At 35.0% G+C, this 22,309-nt stretch overlaps 4 protein-coding genes across 6 annotated transcripts; 3 read left to right on the forward strand and 1 right to left on the reverse strand.

The window, feature by feature from the left end:
* Nucleotides 1-58: 58 nt before the first annotated feature.
* On the forward strand, nt 59-2,959 carry LOC122036066 (probable arabinosyltransferase ARAD1). The gene is made up of 4 exons (XM_042595255.1): nt 59-363; nt 755-987; nt 1,360-2,021; nt 2,191-2,959. Exons 2-4 carry the CDS (start codon nt 786-788, stop codon nt 2,743-2,745), a joined length of 1,419 nt encoding a protein of 472 aa, XP_042451189.1. The 5' UTR covers nt 59-363; nt 755-785; the 3' UTR covers nt 2,746-2,959.
* A 2,131-nt stretch (nt 2,960-5,090) lies between these two features.
* LOC122036058 (E3 ubiquitin-protein ligase SIRP1-like) lies at nt 5,091-7,347 on the forward strand. Of its 3 annotated transcripts, none has more exons than XM_042595242.1 (3): nt 5,091-5,310; nt 5,667-5,752; nt 5,861-7,347. In XM_042595242.1, the coding sequence occupies exon 3, from the start codon at nt 5,976-5,978 to the stop codon at nt 7,002-7,004; it is 1,029 nt and encodes a 342-aa protein (XP_042451176.1). In that variant the 5' UTR covers nt 5,091-5,310; nt 5,667-5,752; nt 5,861-5,975; the 3' UTR covers nt 7,005-7,347. The 3 variants fall into 3 exon arrangements, with proteins under 3 accessions (XP_042451176.1, XP_042451178.1, XP_042451177.1); XM_042595244.1 differs by lacking the exon at nt 5,091-5,310 and adding an exon at nt 5,453-5,471; XM_042595243.1 differs by lacking the exon at nt 5,091-5,310 and having other exon boundaries at nt 5,478-5,752.
* A 1,537-nt stretch (nt 7,348-8,884) lies between these two features.
* On the reverse strand, nt 8,885-10,246 carry LOC122036059 (uncharacterized protein At5g19025-like). The gene is made up of 2 exons (XM_042595245.1): nt 9,987-10,246; nt 8,885-9,877 (listed from the first exon to the last, which is right to left on the reverse strand). Exon 2 carries the CDS (start codon nt 9,772-9,774, stop codon nt 9,106-9,108), a length of 669 nt encoding a protein of 222 aa, XP_042451179.1. The 5' UTR covers nt 9,775-9,877; nt 9,987-10,246; the 3' UTR covers nt 8,885-9,105.
* A 9,888-nt stretch (nt 10,247-20,134) lies between these two features.
* LOC122036057 (transcription factor CSA-like) lies at nt 20,135-21,099 on the forward strand. Its single transcript, XM_042595241.1, has 3 exons — nt 20,135-20,387; nt 20,474-20,803; nt 20,870-21,099. Exons 1-3 carry the CDS (start codon nt 20,135-20,137, stop codon nt 21,097-21,099), a joined length of 813 nt encoding a protein of 270 aa, XP_042451175.1.
* The last annotated feature ends 1,210 nt before the right edge of the window (nt 21,100-22,309 follow it).

A 22,309-nucleotide genomic window follows, 5' to 3' on the forward strand; every position in this document is an offset into this window, starting at 1 on the left:
CATCACCTCGTAATGTTATGCTTCAATGGAATGCAAGCATTTTTTTATCGAAGACTAAAAAGGTTAATTGATTGAAAAAATGATGGTGTCCATCGAATCGGTTCAGCCTGTTGAGACCGTTGTTGTTGGTTAAACCATTCCGTTTCCCGTCAAAAGCGTCGTCATTAGGAGGAGAAGACACTTTTGAGCACTAATAGCAATTAACAAATGGCGCCCCGAGAGTGAGGCGAAGCGAGCGAGAGTCTGCGATCTGAGTTTCATATGCTGCAAAGATGATCTCCAAGATTCGATTTTGATGGTACCGCGCGTCTTCGTTTAATTTCTTCATCGCGTTCGTCACCGAAAATATATGATTGATCATAGGTATAGCTTTTCTTCCCGAGATTTTACTCTTTTCCCCCCTTTTCTGAGCCGTCGGAGATCATTTTCAGCGTCATTTTTCGAATTTGTATGCTGTGGTAGAAATCCATCCTTTTTTTACCTTCAAAGGTTCGGTATTGGGGTTTTCCGTATTTTGGTTGAGGAGAAGGTCTTCTATTAGGGCTTCTATGATTGATCGTGCTTATAGATTGTGATCGTGCAGTTGTTCGCTGATCCATATGGTTAAGAGCCTATTTGTCACCTTGAGTATGGATCTGTCTTCGATTACTTTATGGAATCCCATCTGTTTGATTCCTGTTCTTGATTGATTTCGAGCACTGTTCTAGGTTCTTAATGCGTTGCTAAAAGATGGATGTTTGCTCTACAAAATTAGGTATTTTCTTCCAAGACATATCAAGTGCTAAATGGCCAGCAGAAGCATACCGCTAGTTTTGCGTGTGTGCCAGCGACCATTATGTTACTGCATTGTCTGCGCAATCCTCCTGATTCTTCCGTATCTCTTCTCCTCGAGTTATGGCGGCAAATCCGTCATCAACAATGCCTTGCCCCCAAAAGAGGACTTTTCCGTTTTCAAGAACCCTAGTGCTCGATCTAGGGAATATGAAGGTGAGTTGTCCTTGACTGCCTTGTTTGATCATGCTCCTCTTTGCTAGATGATACAGATTTTGATTGTCTCATTCCTTAATAGCATAATATTTTGATATAGTAGTGATCATCAAATAAGCTTTAACATTTCACCGGAGGTGTTAACCTGTGCATCATCCTGCTATGTATCACCTTTGTTATTTGTCTTGTTCTTTTTTCTTCTCTTTGTGTCATGGTTCACGGTGCAATCCTTATCTGAATTGGACCCTGAGGAGTTAGGGTAGTATTGATCATAGGCCTAGTTTACTCAATCATAGAAAATATAAATTGTGATTTCCTACAAGTTTGTTACGTGATAAAAAATAACACCACTTTTGGATCGAACTTTTTCAGTGAACAAAGAGCTTGACCGATGTATTCCAAGCAAAGCACTCTTGAAAGTTTTCATGTATGATTTGCCACCTGAGTATCACTTTGGCATGTTGGGTTGGAAAGGCATTGGCAAGAGTGTTTGGCCAGATATTCGCTCCAAAATTCCAAGCTACCCTGGAGCACTGAATCTTCAACACAGCATTGATTACTGGCTCACATTAGATCTCCTGTCTTCGACATTCCCTGATCGGAGTGGCCCATGCACTGCTGTGAGAGTTAAGGATTCTCACGAAGCTGATGTCGTCTTTGTGCCTTTCTTCTCTTCTTTGAGCTCCAATCGGTACTCAAAGATCCATCCACCAGAAACACAAAGTATCAACCAGCTGTTGCAGCAGAAGTTGGTGAACTATTTAACAGCTCAAGAGGAATGGAAAAGGTCAGGTGGTAGAGATCACATTATATTGGCGCACCATCCAAACAGCATGTTAGAGGCTCGGATGGATCTGTCACCATGCATGTTCATTCTTTCAGATTTTGGGAGGTACATTCCTCAGGTAGCCAATTTGGAGAAAGACATAATTGCTCCTTACAGGCATTTGATCACCACATTCATCAACGACTCTTCTGGGTTTGATGGTCGCCCAACCTTACTCTACTTTCAAGGAGGTATCGACAGGAAAGGTGTAAGTGTTTTGCTCTCACCTGTTTCTTAAAAGATATGTTCTTGAAAACTAATTCAATGCTGTTTCTTATTGACAACCATGTAGTCCTAGTAAATAAAATTGTCTTTGCTTTTAATTTAGTAATCAATTACCGTTAATATCAATTATCTGAAAGATCTTTTCTGTTCAGGGAGGTCTAGTTAGAAAAGAACTGTTCGATCTTCTCAAGGATGAAAAAGATGTGCACTTCGCATCAGGAAGTCTCCGTGAGAATGGAACACTCGAAGCGAGTCAAGGGATGCATTCTTCAAAATTTTGTCTCAATATCGCTGGGGACACCCCATCTTCCAACCGGCTATTCGATGCCATAGCGAGCCATTGTGTTCCTGTCATCATAAGTGATGATATTGAGCTCCCGTATGAAGATGTTCTTGACTATTCCAACTTTTGCATCTTTGTTCCGACATCAAATGCAACAGGGAAAGGTTACCTCATCGAGTTGCTTAGATCTGTGAACCAAGAGGATTGGACCCGGATGTGGAAAAGGTTAAAGGAAGTGGAAGGCTACTTCGAGTACCAGTACCCTTCTAAGAAGGATGATGCAGTTCAGATGATATGGCAGGCAGTGGCCCGGAAGGTGCCTGCAATCCAGCAGAAAGTACACAAATCACAACGATTCTCACGGTTCAACATGGCAGATAGTGAGAAGTCTGAATTGTCGGAGGATGATCAGGTAGATTCGTAGTTACAGATTCTTCCTCTGTCTCCTCTAGCATTGCAGCAATAGATTCCTGAAATTAGTTCATGAATGAGATGAATTTTGCTTATAAAATTTGGGAATTAGTTTTGTTGTTTTCTCAAACTGACAAGACCTTAACATATTGTTTTTTTCTCAAAGCTAAAACAGAGTTGTATGATTGATTCCATTTTGCAATGAGAGTTTAGGGGTGTATTCAATCGAGAGATTGAATGATTTTCATTGATTTTTTTTAATAATAGATTTTTGTGAAGTTGATTGATTTTTATTGACTTGTATAGAATCTCGTGTAATTGTGAAAAGAATTCTATAGAGTTCTATAGACTTTTTTACAAGACTTTTACAGATATTTATAAATTTTTTCATGGAAACTTATGGATTTATGAGAAAGAAAAATTCATTTCGTTATTATCAAAATGATAAACATCGCTCTACATTCGATTCACTATTGTATCTCTCCATGCATTGACATTTGTTCGTTGTTGTTCTTGAGTATCAGATAATTAATCAAAGGAATCGATACCATGAACTTGTTCTGGTAAGGATGATGAAACTTCGTTATCTGGTTCAACTAGAAATTTATCAGAATGATACTTCTTGCGAAGAAAATTATGCAATGTGACATAAGTCAAATTTTTTATAATAAAAATTTTATTTTAAAAAAGACTGTAAATTTTAAAAAAAAATAAAGAAAAATTAAAGAATGGTAAACTAAAAAACCATAAACTAAAAAAAAACGTAAAAGTTAAAAAAACCATAAACTAAAAAAACGTAAAGTAAAAACTTTAAAAAAACCTAAACTAAAAAAAACATAAGTTTCCAAAAAAACGTAAACTTTTAAAACAAAAAAAAATTGAGAAAAGCATAAAATTAAAAAATAATAATAAAGTTCAAAAAACATGTATAGTTAGTTATGTAACATAGGGTAATACACCCCTAGAGTAATTTCTACGGTAGACCACTGATGTGATCAAGGTGGTGAATGAATAATATCGAAAACAGTGTTAAATTTTATCAAAGTGGTGAAGATTCTTTGTTGAATATGCGTCAAGTTAGATTGTGTACTATTGTATTAGTAGGCTCTGGACGGGGCTCAAAGAAATAATCAAAATCGAGGAGCGGAAAGAAAAAGGATTTATTCATAAAAAATTAAAATGATTTGAAGTCTATAGAAATCTCAAGGGTGAAGAGAAGACTTTTTATTTTATATTTAAACTTGTACCAAGTATTTTAGAGAGCTCTCATTGGTTAAAATTTATATCCAAGTAATTCTAAAAGAATCCATGAAAATCTATTAAAATTTTATATACCAAAAGATTTTCATAGAGTTTTAAAAAGTGAATACCACATGACTTTTTAAAACTCTATAAAAATCTAATTTGGATATCATTAAATTTTTATAAAGTTTATAAAAGTTTAGATTGAATACACCTAGACTTTAAAATCCATAAAAATCATTCAAAATAATTAAAAGTCATACACCCCTTAGTCTTTGATATTCTTCAAGGGAAAATCAATTAGAATGTAAAATATTTTTAAATGAATATTTTGAATAATAATGGTGGTTAGTATAAATGAAAAATATATAGATGGTAATTCTTATCGAATGAGAAAATTATCTGAAAAAAAGGGGCAAATAATTGAAGACGGAGAATTTGATAGAATATGATTAAAATGACGAAGACGATCCAGTCTAATTTTAATGATTTGCTTCCTTAACATTTAAAAATCAATTAAAATAGGCAGGTTTTGAAACATTAATTGCCCATGAAAAAAAAAACCAGGAAAAAAAATATGTAACGCGTCAACCCGCTCTTCCTTTGCGTAGCTCTCACGCTTTCACGTGCCTATGCGCTTATCCTCACACGTGCGACGCACACGATATTCGGTATCTGTTCTGTATGGCCGCGGATTATTTTTTTTTTAATAGAAATTATAAAGTAAACTCGAAACCTTGCCCCATCATAATCACACATTATTTAATATAAATCAATTAATTTGTCCGTCGTGTCAAAATCCATAAACCTTCTTTTCCGCCAACAATTAGTCCTAATCCAGTGGTGGTTAACCGCAGCCGTCACCAGCATGGGCCCCACATTCCACTTCCAATGGAAAATCGCAAAGCCATTAGTTAGCCAGTAACATTCGGCTGGAGTCTCGTCATTATTTAGAAAAATAATAATAAATTTCACCCGACAATATTACCAGATCATTTCAAAGTTTGACAAATTTATTTATTGTCAAGGTAAATTTTTACGGCGTCGACCTTTACAATTAGTTAGATATTACAGAGATACAGATTATATTTAGACAAGAACAAGAGAAAAAAAAAACAGCACAAATCTTAGTTTGAGTTAATTGTAGTACCCTAAAGAAAAGGATGGAGTTACTTTTGGGAATTCGTGGCTAAAACAAGTGCCAAAATATTCAACCTCTGCCCTGCAGTAAAGAAAAGGTCAGAAGCGCCTGCTGGTTCTTCTTCTTCTTCTTCTTCTTCTTCTCGTCGTCTTAAATCCAAAGCAACGAGTACAATATCGTCCAAGAACGCACAAGGTAATTCCTTTTTTTTTTTTTTTTTTTTCTAATTTGTTCCTTTTCAACTCCTCCTTGTTGCTTTATTAAAAAGGAGGCATCTTTTCTTGTTCTGCTTCGCATGCATATATTTTTTTTCTCTTCTCTGGAGGATTTGTTTTGAAGTAACACCGAACGGCTGGGTCATTTTTTTTAGCCCTTTGTTCATCGCCCGCCCTTCGTTTGTGTATTTGTTTATTGCTACTCAGATGGGATGAATCTTTCCGTGTTTTCGAGTCTACAAAGACCTTTGAACTTATTTTTGCTGAGTTTTTGTTCTTCTTCTCGACTAAGACATCGTCGCGTGTTCATGATCGGATTTGTATGCGTGTTGACAGGATGCTGAGGGATTTGGATTTGGATTTGGGTTCAGGATCCTCTTTGTGATATAAACTTTCCTTTTTTGCTTGGGTGTGAAAGCAAGGTATCTCCTTTATCAGAGACCTTTTTCCTAATTCTTGAGATGAATCGATTCAATCGTTCTTTGTTAGATGATTCGATGGATTATCTTTTTTTGTTCTTTAATTTCTAGGGTTCTTCCTGTCGGAGCTAAGATTTGCTCAGATCTGCTCTTCTATCTGAATCTTGAGCTCTTCGGCGCTTTGCATCTATTATCAGTTGTACAAATTTCCAAGAACTTTAGGAAGATGAATGAAGCCCCAGGTGGAAGATGCTGGTGCCATGCCTGCCGTCGAGTAGTAAATCCGGTCATGGAACCGGAAGTCAAGTGCCCCCTTTGTGATGGGGGGTTTGTCGAAGAGATAGAGAGAGGGGGGCTCACTGATTCTGACTCTGTTAGATCCGATCGGTCCTTCTCACTTTGGGCTCCAATCTTACTAGAGATGCTGGGCGATTCTTCTCGGCAATCAAGGTCTAGAAGATACGAGGAAGATGAGGACTCAGATCAGGACCACGAGTTCGAAGATTTCATAAGGAGACGCCGTCGGAGATCTGCCATTATCCAGTTACTTCAGAGCTTTCAGGATGATCAGAGGTCAGAGGGAGGTAACCTAGAGCGTGAAGTGGATAGGGAAATTGAAAGGAATAGAGATACAGAAAGGGAAAGGGTAAGGGATAGAGAGAATCTAATTCTCATCAACCCTTTCAGCCAGACTATAATCCTTCGAGAATCCTTTGACACGGATAGTACCGAAGGCCGGGAATCCAATAACGGAATCTCCAGTGCAGAATTTGGTGATTACTACGTTGGATCTGCATTGGATGTTCTTTTGTATCATTTAGCTGAGAATGATCCCAACAGGTATGGCACTCCACCAGCTAAGAAAGAGGCAGTAGATGCCTTGCCCACGGTGAAAATTGAGAAAGCTCTGGGCTGTTCTGTCTGTCTTGACGACTTTGAGATCGGTATGGATGCGAAAGAGATGCCTTGCAAACATAGGTTCCACAGTGACTGCATCTTGCCATGGCTGGAACTCCACAGTTCATGCCCGGTTTGTCGAGCTCAGTTGCCTGTTGATGAATCAAAGGTTAGTGATGGTGGCGGCGACGAGAGAGGTGATAGAGGAGACGACAACCGACTCTGGGTCCCTGTCTCTTGGCCTTTCGCTGGGCTCTTCTCTATATCAGGTTCTCAGAACAGTGCAAACTCATCCTCAAATGCAACAGCATCGTCTTCTAACTCTGAAAATAGTAATTCTCATCGCGAGGAGAACTGACTTTGTTTTGTTCATGCATTGAAGGAACAAAAGTCTAACAATATGGTACATTTGTTAATATCATTCCTGGAAGTTTGTTCTTGACTTAGCTTCAGGATGAAACTCTGTCGTAAAACAAGTATTATATTGCAATAGTTTGAGCTTTATAGAGCTTCTTGTTGTCACTGTTGTGCTCTATGTTTCTCTTGCTTTGTTTATGGAAGAAGGAATAAGGGAATGTAAATTATGTGTACGCACCTTTTATTAACAATTATGTGTAAAAGATATATTGCAGATGAAATATGTTCAGGAATGGGTTTTCAAATATTTGGGCATTTCTTCAAATATTTGGGCCCTTTTTGTGTGTTTTATGGCTCAAAACAATAGATATTGAGATGGTTTGATTTCCTATGACTACAATGATTGTAAATTATAATCAAGCACAAAACAAGCATTTGGTGTTGGGTTACACTAGCGAAATTTATCATTCTGCCTACTAATTGGCACACGAGAAATTTAGCACTCGTACGCAAGCAGAGGTGGGAGGGTTGATCCATAGACATCGTTCACCACTCCTCGCGGGCATCTTCGTCAACTGCCGACATCTTCTGCGGTCCTGGCCGCGTGCAAAGGTGGGCATGTCGAATCCTAAGCAGTGTAGATGGTTGATTCATAAGGAGGTCCCCAATGTTGGGTCTTCTATGAGTTGTGACCACAAGGTAGAGCCACTTTGACAAGCTAAGATTCTCATCATCAACTGCTCCACCTGACTCCTGCATACCTCCTTGTTTTCCTGCAGCCGGTCGGTCCGATTCTTCATCGGTGCCATTGGCATCATGTGTTGTCGGCATGCCGGTGCAGTTCCAGTACTATTCCATTCCGGCGAGCATTAAAACTCAGCTCGGATGAAATTTCTAACCGTGGTTTTGCTAAATTTCATTGAAGGAGTGAATATATGCTTGTGGAACAAAGCAAATGGTTATAGATGAATAGTTGTTTGACTGGTAGAAACTGGAGAAAAAGGATTCAGGCATAAATAATTCATCTACAATTATTATGCTTCCACTGGCTATTTAAAGTCTGTACCCAAAAAGGAGATCTCAGCCACTAGGTCATGGGCCAGTATCTAATAATTTTAGCTATCTTTATCAAAAACAAAAACCACATAGTATCACATTCTAATGGCTTCCATAAACCCTAACCTATGGCCCTTGGTTTATAGTTTAAATTACTTTTACATGACAAATTAGATCAGGTTTCTTGTGCAAGACAGGAAGATAAATCAGATGCTGCAACTGCAAGATATAAACTTTCATGAGACTGAATTCTTGCAAGTGATCATGTGAAAAATGCAGGTTAATTTAAAATGATGAAGTACTATGGACCTGTAACATGCACACAATTGCAAATGCAGAAAAAGTGCTGCCAATGGACCTGTTATAGTTGCAGAGTTGCAATCTGAAATGCTGTTTATGGACTAATTGATATATATATATTGCACCACCAGAACATCTTTCTATTAGATTTAAGGATAGGCAGACAAGCAGGAAATGATAATAGTGGTTCAAGGAAGAACTCTGGTTTCAGAGAACAGGAAGTGCAGTAGCATTTACCTACTAACTCTCATGAACGCGAGTGTCAATGTTAAGTTCAAGTATCCTAAGAAAATAGTGAAACAAAGTTATCTTTATAAACTAGTAGTATCTAATTCTAAATACCAAAAATAATACAGATAAAATTTTCAGGATTCTCTACAGCAACATAGAAGAACACAATAGCTTTTGCTTGAAAGTAACAGCAATTAGCAAGCACATTCCACAGAAAAATAAAATAAAATCCAATGCTGCTAAAAGAAGAGTGGACATATATCACGGAAAAGGAATGACTATACTGTAAGAGAATATTCAGTAACTATGATGTTTGTTGATTTATGAATAGCAACGAGGATCAAACCTGATTGTTCATGACATCTGGAAACCAACCGATCATACAATAATCATATCCAGAAAGAAAAGAGTGAGCAAAGATTGATATAATCCTGAGATGCTATAGCTAGCCTTTTAATTTATTCTTGCTGTATAGAGACAAAGGAGAAGTATCTAGTAATAGATGATGTATCAACCTACTTTTTGATCCTTCTTGCTCTCTTAGCACCCCAAACTTCCATTCTTCCTAAGGGGCATCCACAAGGGGAGCGAAAGGTGAGGACAGTGCGTCCATTCAAAGGTGCCATCTTCTTCAGCTCAGCTTCGAGTTCCTTGTGATCTTGTCCCAAGTCCAAAGGGCGCGCTCCAAAAGCATCCTTTGGCAATCGTGGCAAGGATTTGACGCACTCCTCTGACTCGAGCTGGATATCAAATTCGACCGCTTTCCGCAATCCTTTGCAGTAGGGTTTGCCGCACTTCCTCGCATGGTAGCTGAAGAATTCCCAGGCAACAACCAGCGTGGCGAACATGAAGACAAGCCCCGCCGCGTAAGCGACGGGGGCTTGATACATGACCTCGCCCATGACTTCGATCGCCACCGGCAGTACCTCGTACGACTCCCTGAAGATGAACTTGAAGTAGGGGGCGGCAAGGACGACGAGGGCGATAAGGACCAAAACCAGCAACACCAAGTCGATGGCGGCGAAGGCGGAGTGCTCGCAGAAGGGGTGGGAGAGGGGGTTCAAAGACTTGGTCTTCCTCCTCGAATTCCCGTTCCGGTTCGCCGACGAGGCCTGCGAGTTGTCCATGTTTCGGTGCTGCTCGAAGGCCCTGCAGAACTCTATCAGCCTCCGGCAATCCACCATCGCAACCCGCGAACCAGCCACGCAATCCGCCCCAAATCAAAGGCAAAACGCCGAAAAGATGGAAACTTCACACAGACTCAAAGCGAACCGCAGCCGTTCCTACCTGAAGGATCGAAGCAGTCAAAAATCAGCAAGCATAGAAACAGCGAAATTGATCGAATCCCAGCGCCAATTCATCTTTTTGGAATCCAAATCGGCGGGCACAATCCAACCTGCTGAAATCTGGGCCGATAGAGGGAAGCGAAGGGGATCTAGGAGACGCAATAACTCGATTGGCGTCGACTGGGATCGATCGAGAGGGACCCTAACATCACCTAGGAAACGGAAGTCGAGCAATCGACGGGATGGAGGGAGAAGAGATCGGAGATGTGGAAACGGAAGGAAATAAGCGATCGTATCGCATTCGCATAAACGAATGACTCGTGGAAGGAAAGAAGAAGCGTGGATTTCAAAGATATGAGTCATATGACAACATCAATGAATGGAAAATAAGAATAAATTATATAAATATAAAGAGAAAAAAAAGGAAAGATAGATATTGAATATGTTTTTTTTTCTATTTAAAAAAATGATTTTAAAGGTCAAATATATTAATAATTGCATTTATTAATGGAATAATGGATGGTGACATCTGTATCAAAGTTTAAACCGCTTTTTACTGAAACATGTAAGTATATTTTTAAAATAATCAAATTACATAGATTAATTTTAAAATTACTAAATCCTATATTCATTTATATTTTACTCCTGATCAATTGAATAATAAAAAAATTAATCAAATTAATTTTTATTTAAAAATTAATCAACTAATTTTTACAATAATTGAATCGATTTCTCTTTGTGCCGCAGTTCCGAGTAAATCAATCGACTCATAATGAAAATCAATGAAATCAATTTATTTCGGTATCAAAGTTGATTTTGGACAAAATTGATTAATGGACTAAACGATCCTGAATTAACATGAAATTAGTTCTTGTTTATTCAATCAATTTACTTGATTATATCCCTGAAATTTACACATCAATTTGACCTAATATATTGAGAATAATGATTTTTTTTAACATAAATGTATTAAAAAAAATCAATTCGCAATCCATCATTCGATTTTGGACAAAATCAATTGATGAATCAAACATCTTCGGATTGACATAAAATTAATTTCTATGTGTTCAACCAGTTCTCTTGATTATATCTATACAATCAAATATCAATTTGATCCAATATATTTAAAATAATGATCAATTATTTTTGGACAAAAGCAACTGATAAACCAAATGTCTTCAAATTGACATGTTTAGGGTTTAAGCCCAATTTTCTTCATTTTGTGATTATGACCTGGAAATTCATTTAGATTTGAAAAATATTAATTTACTAGGGTGAAAGTAAAATAGAAGAGAAAGGATCTAATTGACTCACACAATATGATATTACTTAGGACATCTTTAATAATAACTCTAAATTTTTTTTTTCAAAAATCATTACTGTACCATAATTGACCCATAATTGAAGTAACAAATCAACTCATACAGCAATAAATCAAATACTAGCTTATGGAAGGTAAAAAATATTAAATTTAGATGACCAAAATAATACTAAGGATTTAATTAATACATATCAGTTTAGAAATGATTAATTAGAAAATGAATATTAAGAATTTAATTAATACATATTATTTTAGAAATGTAATTAATCATTAATATATAGAGATAATTTTTAAAAATTAAATATAAAATATATGGGAAGAATATAATTGACTTATAAAATATGATATTATTTGGACATCCTTAATAATAATCCTACAAATTAGAAAAAAATTATTCTACGATCAAATTTTAATTTTAGCCAATTAACATTCTCCAAACAAAAATAATACTGTTTATAACTTTATCTTCAAAAATTTTAAAAATGATTAAACTCACCAATAAAAACTAGAAGTTATCATAGAGAATAAAAAAAAATAACATGATTAAAAATTATTTATAAACGATGTTGATAGAGTTGTATTTGGGCAAAGCAATCAATTACAAAAAGAAAAAGAAAAGAAATCAAATCAAAACTTTCTAAAACAACTGTAATCAAAAGCCTTTTAGAATGTTGTAGGTGTATATTCTTCATTTATTGCTGCTTTGATATCTAAAAAGATCACCATAATCAATTTATTTCGATATCAAAAGTAGTTTTGAATAAAATCGGTTGATACTTTAACAATCTCGGAGTTAATCTCGGATTGATATAAAATTAATGTTTATATATTCAACCAGTTTTTTTAATTATATCCATACTATCCAACATCAATTTAACTTAATATATTAAGAATAATAATTTTTTAACATGAATACATTCAAAAAATTAATTTGCTATCCATTATAATTGATTTTGGACAAAACCAGCTATATACTAAACATTCTCAGATTGACATAAAACTAACTCTTATATGTTCGGCTAGTTTTCTTAATTATATCCACGTTCTCAAATATTAATTTGATCTAATATATTGTACTGATATTTTGTCTAAAATCTATTGATGAACCAAACGACCTCGGATTGATATGAAAATAGCTCCTATGTGTTTGTCTACTTCTCCTTGATTATATCGATGCCCTCATACATCAATTTGACTCAATATATTGATAGTATTGATTTTTTAATATTAATTTTTTCAAACATATTCATGCTAAAAAATTACTACTTTTTATATATTGAATTAAATTAATGTTTGATAGTATTTATATAATCAAGAGAATTAACCGAATACATATGAATTAGTTTTATGTCAATCCAAGATCATTTGATCCATCAACCGATTTTATTCAAAATTGATTTTGATATCGAAGTAAATCACTTCGATTGATTTTTATTATCAGTTGATTGATTTGTTTAAAATTTTGATAAAAAAATTGATTTGACTAGTGTTAAAAATAAGTTCACTGATTTTCAAATAAAAATAGATTCAACTAATTTTTTTATTAGTTGACTAATTAGGAGTAAAATAGAAAATGAATATATGATTTGATAATTTTAAAAGGTTAGTTATTTTATTCGGTAAAAAGTTAAGTTCAGACTATAGAATTTCATTTAATTATTAGTCACTACAAAAATAATCAACTTTAGCGACCCAATATTCGGTCGCTAAAGAGTCGCTAATACAATTTAACGACCGATCAACGACGGAAAACAAAAGTCGGTATTTTTTCCGTCGCAAGCTGTTTTAGCGACTGAATTATTCATTCGGTAGTTAATATAGCTACCGAAATTTAATCCGTCGCTAATTTTAGAGACCGAAAATATATAGTCAGTCGTAAAATAAGCAACGGATTTTTTTCCCCTAACAGGATTTTAACAACCGATATTTATATTTCGGTCGGTAAGTAACGACCGATATATAAATATCGGTCGTTATTTAATGGTAAATAGCGGCAGATTTTATATTGAGGTCGTTATTTAACGACCGATATTTATACTTCGGTCATTAAATAACGACCGATATTTAGATATCGGTCGTTAAAGTCCTGTTAGGGAAAAAATTCCATTGCTTTATTTTACGACTGAATTTATATTTTCGGTCGCTAATTCTGGAAAAATACAGCTCCTCCTATTTGTTGTATCCTATTTACAACAAAATACTATACAAACAATACAACCAATATCATACACGAACATCAAATAAACTTCACAATCAACCATGACAACACAATATCATACTAACCAATATCCAACTTCACAATCAACCATGACAACACAAACATTATCATAAACTTTAACATCAACCAAATAAAATCCAGTTAATACAAACCTCAAAAAGTTACATATTATACATGCAAATCAAATCCAATATTACAAACCAAATCCAGTTGATACAAAACAAAAGCAATAAAATAGACGATATCCAAACATTGATGATAAACATGTCAACGTGCTCAAAAATAAAATAACAACCTTCTTTATCCAATCCTGCATCAAATAAAATAACAATATATTATTAATGAAAACAAAAATAGGAAGAGATGTTTAACAAAAATATGGATCATGGAATACATGTTGCATATATATAGAGCTTAACTCTTACTTGCAATATATATACACTTGATACGAGTCAAGTTAACTCTAAATCTACAACTCTTTAAGAATTTTTTTAATAACATGATCTAAAATTTGAATAGAAGCTTACCCGAAGTGAAGAGGACAGAGAAGTTCAGATGGACGATACGCCGCTTTGCATCTCATTTTTCTTGCTGGAGTGATGGTACATCTACAAAAAATCACAAATTAAAATTTATATTGGAATCAAGGTAAATGGCATGTTAAAAAACACTAGTGCTACGATCCTTACTAGATCAGGCCCAGCACACCTCATAATTTCTATTTATCAGGATGATTTGGGTCTTGAGTTTCTTGTGAATCAAAACGATGCGGTGTTGGAAAAGCAGAAGGACTGAAAAGGAAAACGATTCTATTAAATGTAATCAGTGTTAGTATTAAATGAAATATACCTAAAAATAGAATATCACTGAAAAGGAAATAATAACAAAAATTGTGCCATAAATTTAGACAATGCACATACCTGAAATAAGATCTCAGACAATGCAGTATACCTGAAATAATAAAAGAGAGGAAGTTGGTTAAGCAAAAAACAATTTCTATTGTAAAATGATGTCACAGCAAGTACAGGACTCATCCTTTTATATAGAAAATTACTTAGCATTTGCTCTATAGAATTGCAATCATGGTATTGTCAAGGGTGCCAAATAGTTGTATTTTACTTGCCACGATATCTTCAAACTGTGGGAAGATTTGAGATTACAGAGAGCAATTTCATGAATAAACAAAGCAGATGTAAGGGTTTATTCTCCAATGCAAGAGAGATTCTCCTTAACCAAGAGCAAAGTATGTTAGTGGCCTACTGACCACAGTAAATTAAAATTGTTAAGGGAAAAAATACTGCGCCTATGGCCTGTGTACCTGCATGAACCTCCCTCCATATCCGTGGGGCCGGCACTAGGGGGGCCGCTAAGGTAGCGGATCTACCTTTTTTGTTAAGGGAAAAAATACACTAATGACTAGAAGTAATTAATAGTTAGATCATTATATACTAGACGTAGGGAAAAACTCCTCAATTAATTCATCTATGAATAATGAAGGCTCTCTTGAGTAATTGACAAACAAATATAGCGAAGGATATCAGTAAAAAAAAATGTACCCAAGTCATACGAGAGTTGCAACGGGCAAAGCAATGCTCTTTACCAATGTTGGTAGTGTAGGGCCAACACCTTCTACTCAAATGAGTTTTACTACAGTTTTACGCTATATATATTGTCTAATTCCAAATGTGTTCTCATCATAGGATCACAAACAAGAGAAACTCAGAATTTGTGCATTCTGATTATTGTGTTTTCATAACTTTTCATAGTAGCACATAGAGGAGGGCGAGCAATCTACACCGTCTCTTATGTCGAAAACATGAAGGTAGACCCTAACTAATATTTAGGGCCAAGGAAAGGCCGGCCAAGAAAAGGCCGAGCTCAGGCCGGTGAAGGAATGTACATGTCAAGAAAAGGCCGAACTTAGGCTAACCGAGTTCATGCCAGCCAAGGAAAGGCCGGCCAAGGAAAGGCCGGCCAAGAAAAAGCCGAACTCGCTGACCGAGTTCACGCCGGCCAAGAAAAGGCCGAGCTCAGGCCAGGCAAGAAAATGTCGAGCTCAGGCCGGCCAGGCTTAGGCAAGGAAAGGTCGGGCGGCGTTTATGGTGAGGAGGCGACACCGAGGAGGAGTGAAGGAATAGATGTTTACCCGCGCCGGAGAAAAGCTAACGCCGGAGGAGATCTCCGGCCGCCGGCTAGAGAGTGATCACGTGTGAGAGAATGGCAGAAGGAGATCGGGCGGAGACGGGAGAAGGGGATCGCGTGGAGACAAGATGGGAAGAGGAGTTCGGGATTTAGGGCTTGCGTGCGACTTTTGGGAAGATAATAGCGACCGAATAATTTATTCGGTCTCTATTTAGCGACCGCATATTTTATTCAGTCTCAATTTTGTGATCAAATTTAAAGTTTAGTAGTTAAAAATGCACAAAATTAAAGTTATATCCACACTTAAATTACAAAATTTATTTATTAATTTATTTTATGAATAACATTATTAGCGAAAATCACTTAATAATTTAACCAGTAAAATAATTTATTTGCATCGTTAAATTAGAGATCGATATTAAATTTAATTTCAATTTATACAATTTATTAACCAATTAGCCATAAATAATCTTATTAAATAACAAATTAAGTTAAACTTTAAATGATAAATATAATGATAGCTAATTATTCAACACATTTGAATACCGTTATTTGTAAATTAGCTACAGCAATTAAATTCGATCTCCTAATTTAACGAAACAATTGAAATTCTTTCGTGAAAGAAGTGAAAACTTTAGACATTTGCGACTGCTATTTAGAATCGGTAGATAATTAGCGACTGAAATTAAATTTCCGTCGCTAATTAGCGACCGATTCTAAATAGCGGTCGCTAATTAGCTACCGAAGTTTTAATTTCGATCCCAATAATTTACCCCTACATGCCTACGCAACTACAGGACTCACTGGTTGAGACCGAATAAATAAAACAGTCGCTAATTTTACGTTTCAAAATTAATTTGTCGTTTTGTTGCTAATTTAGGGACCGAAATTATATCGGTCGTTAAATTAACGACCGAATTATATTCGGTCCCTAAATTTGGGACCGACTTTATTGCGGTCATTATATTAACGACCGATATAATTTCGGTCGCTAAAGCGGTCGCTATTATAGCATTTTCTTGTAGTGAGTGTCTAATATGGAAAGGAAAATTAACCGTAATTATTCCTTTTATTTAATTGAGAAATTTAAGTAACTCGGTTGACGACCTCAGCATTATATTAGTTGAGCTTAAATATCAGATGTCAATTATTTTAATGAGAAATTTGATTTAGATTGATTCTGTAAAATATGAGAAATTGGTAGCCCTTGTCTTGTATTATTAAAAGAGAGTAAATCAGTACATTTATCCTATGTCTGTCCCACATCATTAGGAAAGAATAAATAAAAAAAATTAATTATCACATTGAAAAATAATATCTTGTGCTTGATGAGGATTTGACCCTTTTGTGCATTAGGGCTACTCTAAGTAAAGTTTAATTAGGCTCAATTTGTTGTTTTTTAATTTTTTAAATTAAACTATTCAAATAAAATATTAATCGGATGGCTTGGGTTTAGGTACAATTTTTTTTACTATTTTATTTTGTAATTATGACCTTGAATTTCATTTGGATTTGAAAAACATTAGGATCAATTTATTAGGGTGAAAGTAAAAGAAAAATGATATACTCAAGGGAAAAAAAAATCAAGGATAGACACATAAAATGATGGAGGTCCATAAAAAATGAAATGATAGGTCATGATTTTATGAGCTTTTCTTTGAATTTTTTTCCTTGAGTATATCATTACTCTTTTATAGACGAGGAAAGATATAATTGAAATATGATATTATATGAACATTTTTAATAATTATTCTAAAAATTTATAAAAAAAATTAATTGGTCAGATTTTATCTTCAAAAATTAAAAAATGGTTAAACGTCATCAATAAAAATGATAAATTATTTTGTATTATACCATATATGGGCAAGAAAAATAAAAGAAATCAAATCAAAACTTTCTGAAACTACTGTAATCAAAAGTTTTAAGGATAAGAAGCCGTGTATATTCATTTATTGCCGCTTTAATATGTCAATTCGATTTATTTTGGTATTAAAATTAATTTTGGATATATTGATAAAAAATTAATTTCGGTATATTTAACCATTATATTTATGATATCAAATATCAATTTGACCTAGTATATTAAGAATAATAATTTTTTAACATGAATGTTCTCAAATTGACATGAAACTAACTCTTATGTGCTCGGATAGTTTTTTTTTAATTATATCTACGTCCTCAAACATTAATTTGATCTAATATATTGAAAGTATTGATGTTTTGTCTAAAATTGATTAATGGATAAAACGACCTCGGATTGATATAAAAATAGTTTCTATGTGTTTATCTATTTCTCTTGATTATATCGATGTCATCGAACATTAATTTGACTTAATACATTGATAGTATTGATTTTTTTAACATTAATTTTTTCAAACATATTCGTACTGAAAAAATCACTACTTCAATATATTTGGTCAAATTGATATTTGATAGTCGAATACATATGAACTAATTTTTTGTCAATCTGAAATTATTTGATCGATCAACTGATTTTATCTAAAACTAATTGATTTACTTTAAATTTTGACACAGATAAAAATCAATTCGACTAGTGTTATAAAAACAAATTCATAGATTTTCAAATAAAAATACATTCGACTGGTTTTTCCTTAACAAGTTCATAGTTAAGGTAAAAACTAGTGTTATAAAAACAAATTCATAGATTTTCAAATAAAAATACATTCGACTGATTTTTCCTTAACAAATTCATAGTTAAGGTAAAAAGTTCATGGTTATTCGATTAGGTAAAAAGTTGACTATAGAATTTTATTTAATTATCAGTGTTTAATATGGACGCCCACATTACAATAATTCTCAATTCAAAAGAAAATTTACAGTAATTATTCCTTTTATTTAATTGAGAAATTTGATTAACTTGGTGTAAGTAAAAGGAAAACATAGATATTAATTTAGTCAGCTAAAATTTACTTGTCCTATATCATTAAAAGGTAGTAAATCAGAAAATTGATCCTATGTCTATCCAACATCATTAAAGAAAATAAATAAAGAAATATTAGTTATCACATTAAAAAAATAATATCTCATGCTTTATCAGGATTTGACCCTTTCTCTATGCATTAGTTAGGGTAACTCTAACTAAAACTTAATTAGGCTCAATTTGTCGTCTCAAGGTGTAGCACAGTTAGAGACATATAGTTTCATGGTCGAAAAGTCCAGGATTCGATTCTCACGATATCATTGTCTGGGTTAACATCCCGGCCATGCGCTTTCAGCTGTGTACTTGTATTTATCTCCCTCCATATTCGTTGAACTATCGATTCTAAGAGAATCGTTGATGTGATAGTTCCATATTTTTTTAATTAGACCCAATTTTTTGTTCTTTAATTTTCTTTTAATTTTTTTATTAAACTATTCAAATAAAATATCAATCGGATAGCTTTTAGGGGTTAGGTCTAATTTTCTTTTACTATTTATTTTATAATTATGACATTGAATTTCATTTGGATTTGAAAAACATGGATCAATTTATTAGGGTAAAAGTAAAATAAATGAGAAAAGAAATAATTGACTCATAAAATATTATATTATTTGAACATCTTTAATAATTATTCTAAAAATTTATAACAAAAATTCTAATAGGTCGAATTTTAGTAATTTAATATTGACCATAAAAGATATTTGTTGGGTAGAAAAAACATACATTCTTAATAATGATCTTAAAAATTAGTAAAAAAATTATTTTACTTGATATAATTTTAGCCATTTAACACTGTCCAAAAAAAATAACACGATTATATATAATGACGATTAGTTTAGAACCTTATCTTCGAAAATTCAAAAAATGGTTAAACGTCACCAATAAAAACTAGAAATTATATTGTCTGTATTATACCATATATCTATATTTCTAAATAATGCATTTAAAAAAAAATCAAAAATATTTATTAACATATTGAAAGAGTTTGTATTTAGGTAAACAATCAATTACAGCAAGAAAAATAAAAGAAATCAAATCAAAATTTTCTAAAACTACTGTAATCAAAATTTTTAAGAAGGTTGTAGGCGGATATATTCTTCATTTATTGCGCTTTAATATCTCGTAAAGATCACCGTCGCACCAAGTTTTGGAAACAAATCGCGGCGGCGCAGTTTTCCCAAACAACAAGAGCACAACACGCAGCACTGCGTCCGTTACGATTCATTTCCGTAACTGTCAGAGGAGTTTGTTTAAAGAGGCGCCATGGGTTCGAGGCGGGGCATGTGATGAGTGTGGAAAGGAGGAGGAAGAGGAGAAGAATTAGAAGAAGACAGCGAGAGGAGGGAGGAAAATGAAAGCAAAGAGAATCATCCGCCCACACGAGGGATCGGAGTGACAGAGAGAGAAAGCGTGGGGGTTTCTTTCTTTCAATTCTTGGTGCAACTTTCTTGATTTTTGTTGTTCTCGTTTGAGATCGATCCTGTGGGTTTTCCTCAGAGCGGGAGTCGAAGGGCTTGAATCAGGAAGAAAGATCCCTGTTCGATCCGTTTGGAACGAGTTTTACGGCGAAATCTGCGTGGGAGAAGTCTCAAAATCACTCATTTCTGATCGAAATCACTTCGCTTTTCTTCCGACAATGAGTAACCGACTGCAAGATTCTGTAACGGAGTTGGGATTACATTCTCCTCCGCCACCACCGCCACCACCGCCACCACCACCGCCGCCGGCGCCTTCTTATCCACTTGAGATAGTTCACGAGACTGAGCGTGCCAAGGTTTACGTAAGAGGCCATTGGAAGCCATCGGAGGATGCCAAACTCAAGGAGCTCGTCGCCCAATTTGGCCCCCAGAACTGGAACTTGATCGCGGAGAAACTTGTAGGCAGATCAGGTAACAGGAATGGAAAGGAAAAAATAAAACAAACATTTTTATGGCTGTTCATGATTCATTCATTTTGATTAAATCCTATGAATCAGGGAAGAGTTGCAGATTGAGATGGTTCAATCAACTGGATCCCAAGATCAACCGAAGGGCCTTCAGTCCGGAGGAAGAAGAAAAGCTGCTCGCTTTGCACAGGGTTTATGGGAACAAATGGGCACAGATTGCGAGGCATTTCCCAGGGAGAACTGACAATGGCGTGAAGAACCAGTGGCATGTGATCACGGCGCGAAGACAGCGAGCGCAATTCAGTAACTACAGGAGCAGGCAATCCTCCCACACCGGGGAGTTCATGAGCAGAATTGGAAGCCATCCATGGAGTGGGGAATCGTCCTTCAACTATAGGCAACAATTTCGGTTATCGTTGGGTATGTTTAAGCAATATGATCATCGAAAATTTCCTTTTTATTTCTTTAATTTTGCGTGCTGATCAGGCTCCGAAGAGAAATCCGGTGAGTCTGAGAATGTCTGCAATGGCGGTCGGCTGGCTCAAATGGGAGACCGACTGGGGAATTCTGATGTGAGTTCAGAAGGCTCAGCCACTGAATCGGCCACTGTCGATCCTGCTACTAATTATGCACAGTTGCACGGTGAGACTGAAACAGATGGTGACGGGAAGAACAATGTCGTCTTCATTGATTTCTTAGGAGTTGGAGCGACATAACGTAAAGGGCTCTGATAAAACAAGAACTTCTACGAGAGAAGAAGAAGAAGAAGAAAATGCAAGAATTGCACTCACTCTGAGATCAGATGGTCAGGAAAAGAGATTAGAGAACCGTGAGTTTGGTGGGACATTATTGCATAAGATTGCCAAAGTTAAGCTAGAAACATGGTGATGACAAAGTACTTGCTTTGCTCCCTTTTGCATGTTTCTTTTAACGAAGTTTTTGCAGTGACTCATCGACTATGTTCCAATTTTCTAGAAGGCTGCAGCTATCGTATATTCGTATTTGCATCGTTTTGCTCTGTTAGCTGTCATGAATCTCCTTGAAACCAACACTGGCATTGACTTCAAATTTGTGGTGGATAATCTACTCTTTATTATTATTTTCTTTTTCTTTTGTGGATCACTACGAACTCATAATCTTCGAATCACTGGTGTTTTTTATAAAATGGAAAATAGTGAAAGGAATAAAAACGTGAATAGTTATGACTATTCAATTGTGTTTTTTCCCTATATTGGTATTTTTGAATGAAAGGGTATGATATAAAAGATGTCTTTTATAAATAATGTTTCAAATACTATAAAACATCATTTTTTGATCAAACAATCTATCATCTTTTTTGAAAATAAAAATCTTTCCTCTCTCAAATTTATTGTTTTTCAAAAATGTTATTTGTATATTCTTATACTATAGTAACAATATACAAGTATTCAATTGTCGAGCTTAAGTAAATTCAAAGGTATCCAAGTTATTTTCAAATGTATATTTTGGAAACAACATTATTAAGGAAATCATTGTATTCTAGAGAACATTTACCTAGTCTGAGTGCATCACCGTTGATATGGAGGAATGATATGACCTCCATGTGTCCCTCCCAAGTTATGATCACTACCCACATGGACAGGAAAGTCAAAGATAGACCAACCCAATATCCAAATGATTAGGATGAGGAATGCTTGGTCGACTAGGGCTTGATAATTTAAATCAGCCTTGACGAGGATTGTCTAGCCGACCGGGGCGAGTGCAACCTCGTCAACCAATATGAGAGCAACCTGGCCAACCGAGATAAAGATAGCTACTAAAGCTATCCCGATCGGGAACCATCCAAGATGAGGGTTGTTTAGTCGATCAGTACATAATAGGTTAGCCGACCAAGGCAAGAGCAACCAACAATCCTATCTTTTAGGTAGATGGGTTGATTTTTAGGAA

Source organism: Zingiber officinale, unplaced genomic scaffold, assembly GCF_018446385.1.
Source record: "Zingiber officinale cultivar Zhangliang unplaced genomic scaffold, Zo_v1.1 ctg132, whole genome shotgun sequence".
NCBI lineage: Eukaryota > Viridiplantae > Streptophyta > Magnoliopsida > Zingiberales > Zingiberaceae > Zingiber > Zingiber officinale.

What these genes read in the sequence shown, in the direction of transcription:
- LOC122036066 (XM_042595255.1), top strand. Translation starts at nt 786, where the DNA reads ATGGCCAGCAGAAGCATACCGCTAGTTTTGCGTGTGTGCCAGCGACCA. An exon ending in TCGATCTAGGGAATATGAAG is followed by an intron (nt 988 to 1,359) that starts GTGAGTTGTCCT and finishes GAACTTTTTCAG; the next exon opens with TGAACAAAGAGCTTGACCGA. An exon ending in GAGGTATCGACAGGAAAGGT is followed by an intron (nt 2,022 to 2,190) that starts GTAAGTGTTTTG and finishes TTTTCTGTTCAG; the next exon opens with GGAGGTCTAGTTAGAAAAGA.
- LOC122036058 (XM_042595242.1), top strand. Translation starts at nt 5,976, where the DNA reads ATGAATGAAGCCCCAGGTGGAAGATGCTGGTGCCATGCCTGCCGTCGA.
- LOC122036059 (XM_042595245.1), bottom strand. Translation starts at nt 9,774, where the DNA reads ATGGTGGATTGCCGGAGGCTGATAGAGTTCTGCAGGGCCTTCGAGCAG.
- LOC122036057 (XM_042595241.1), top strand. Translation starts at nt 20,135, where the DNA reads ATGAGTAACCGACTGCAAGATTCTGTAACGGAGTTGGGATTACATTCT. An exon ending in GAAACTTGTAGGCAGATCAG is followed by an intron (nt 20,388 to 20,473) that starts GTAACAGGAATG and finishes CCTATGAATCAG; the next exon opens with GGAAGAGTTGCAGATTGAGA. An exon ending in ACAATTTCGGTTATCGTTGG is followed by an intron (nt 20,804 to 20,869) that starts GTATGTTTAAGC and finishes CGTGCTGATCAG; the next exon opens with GCTCCGAAGAGAAATCCGGT.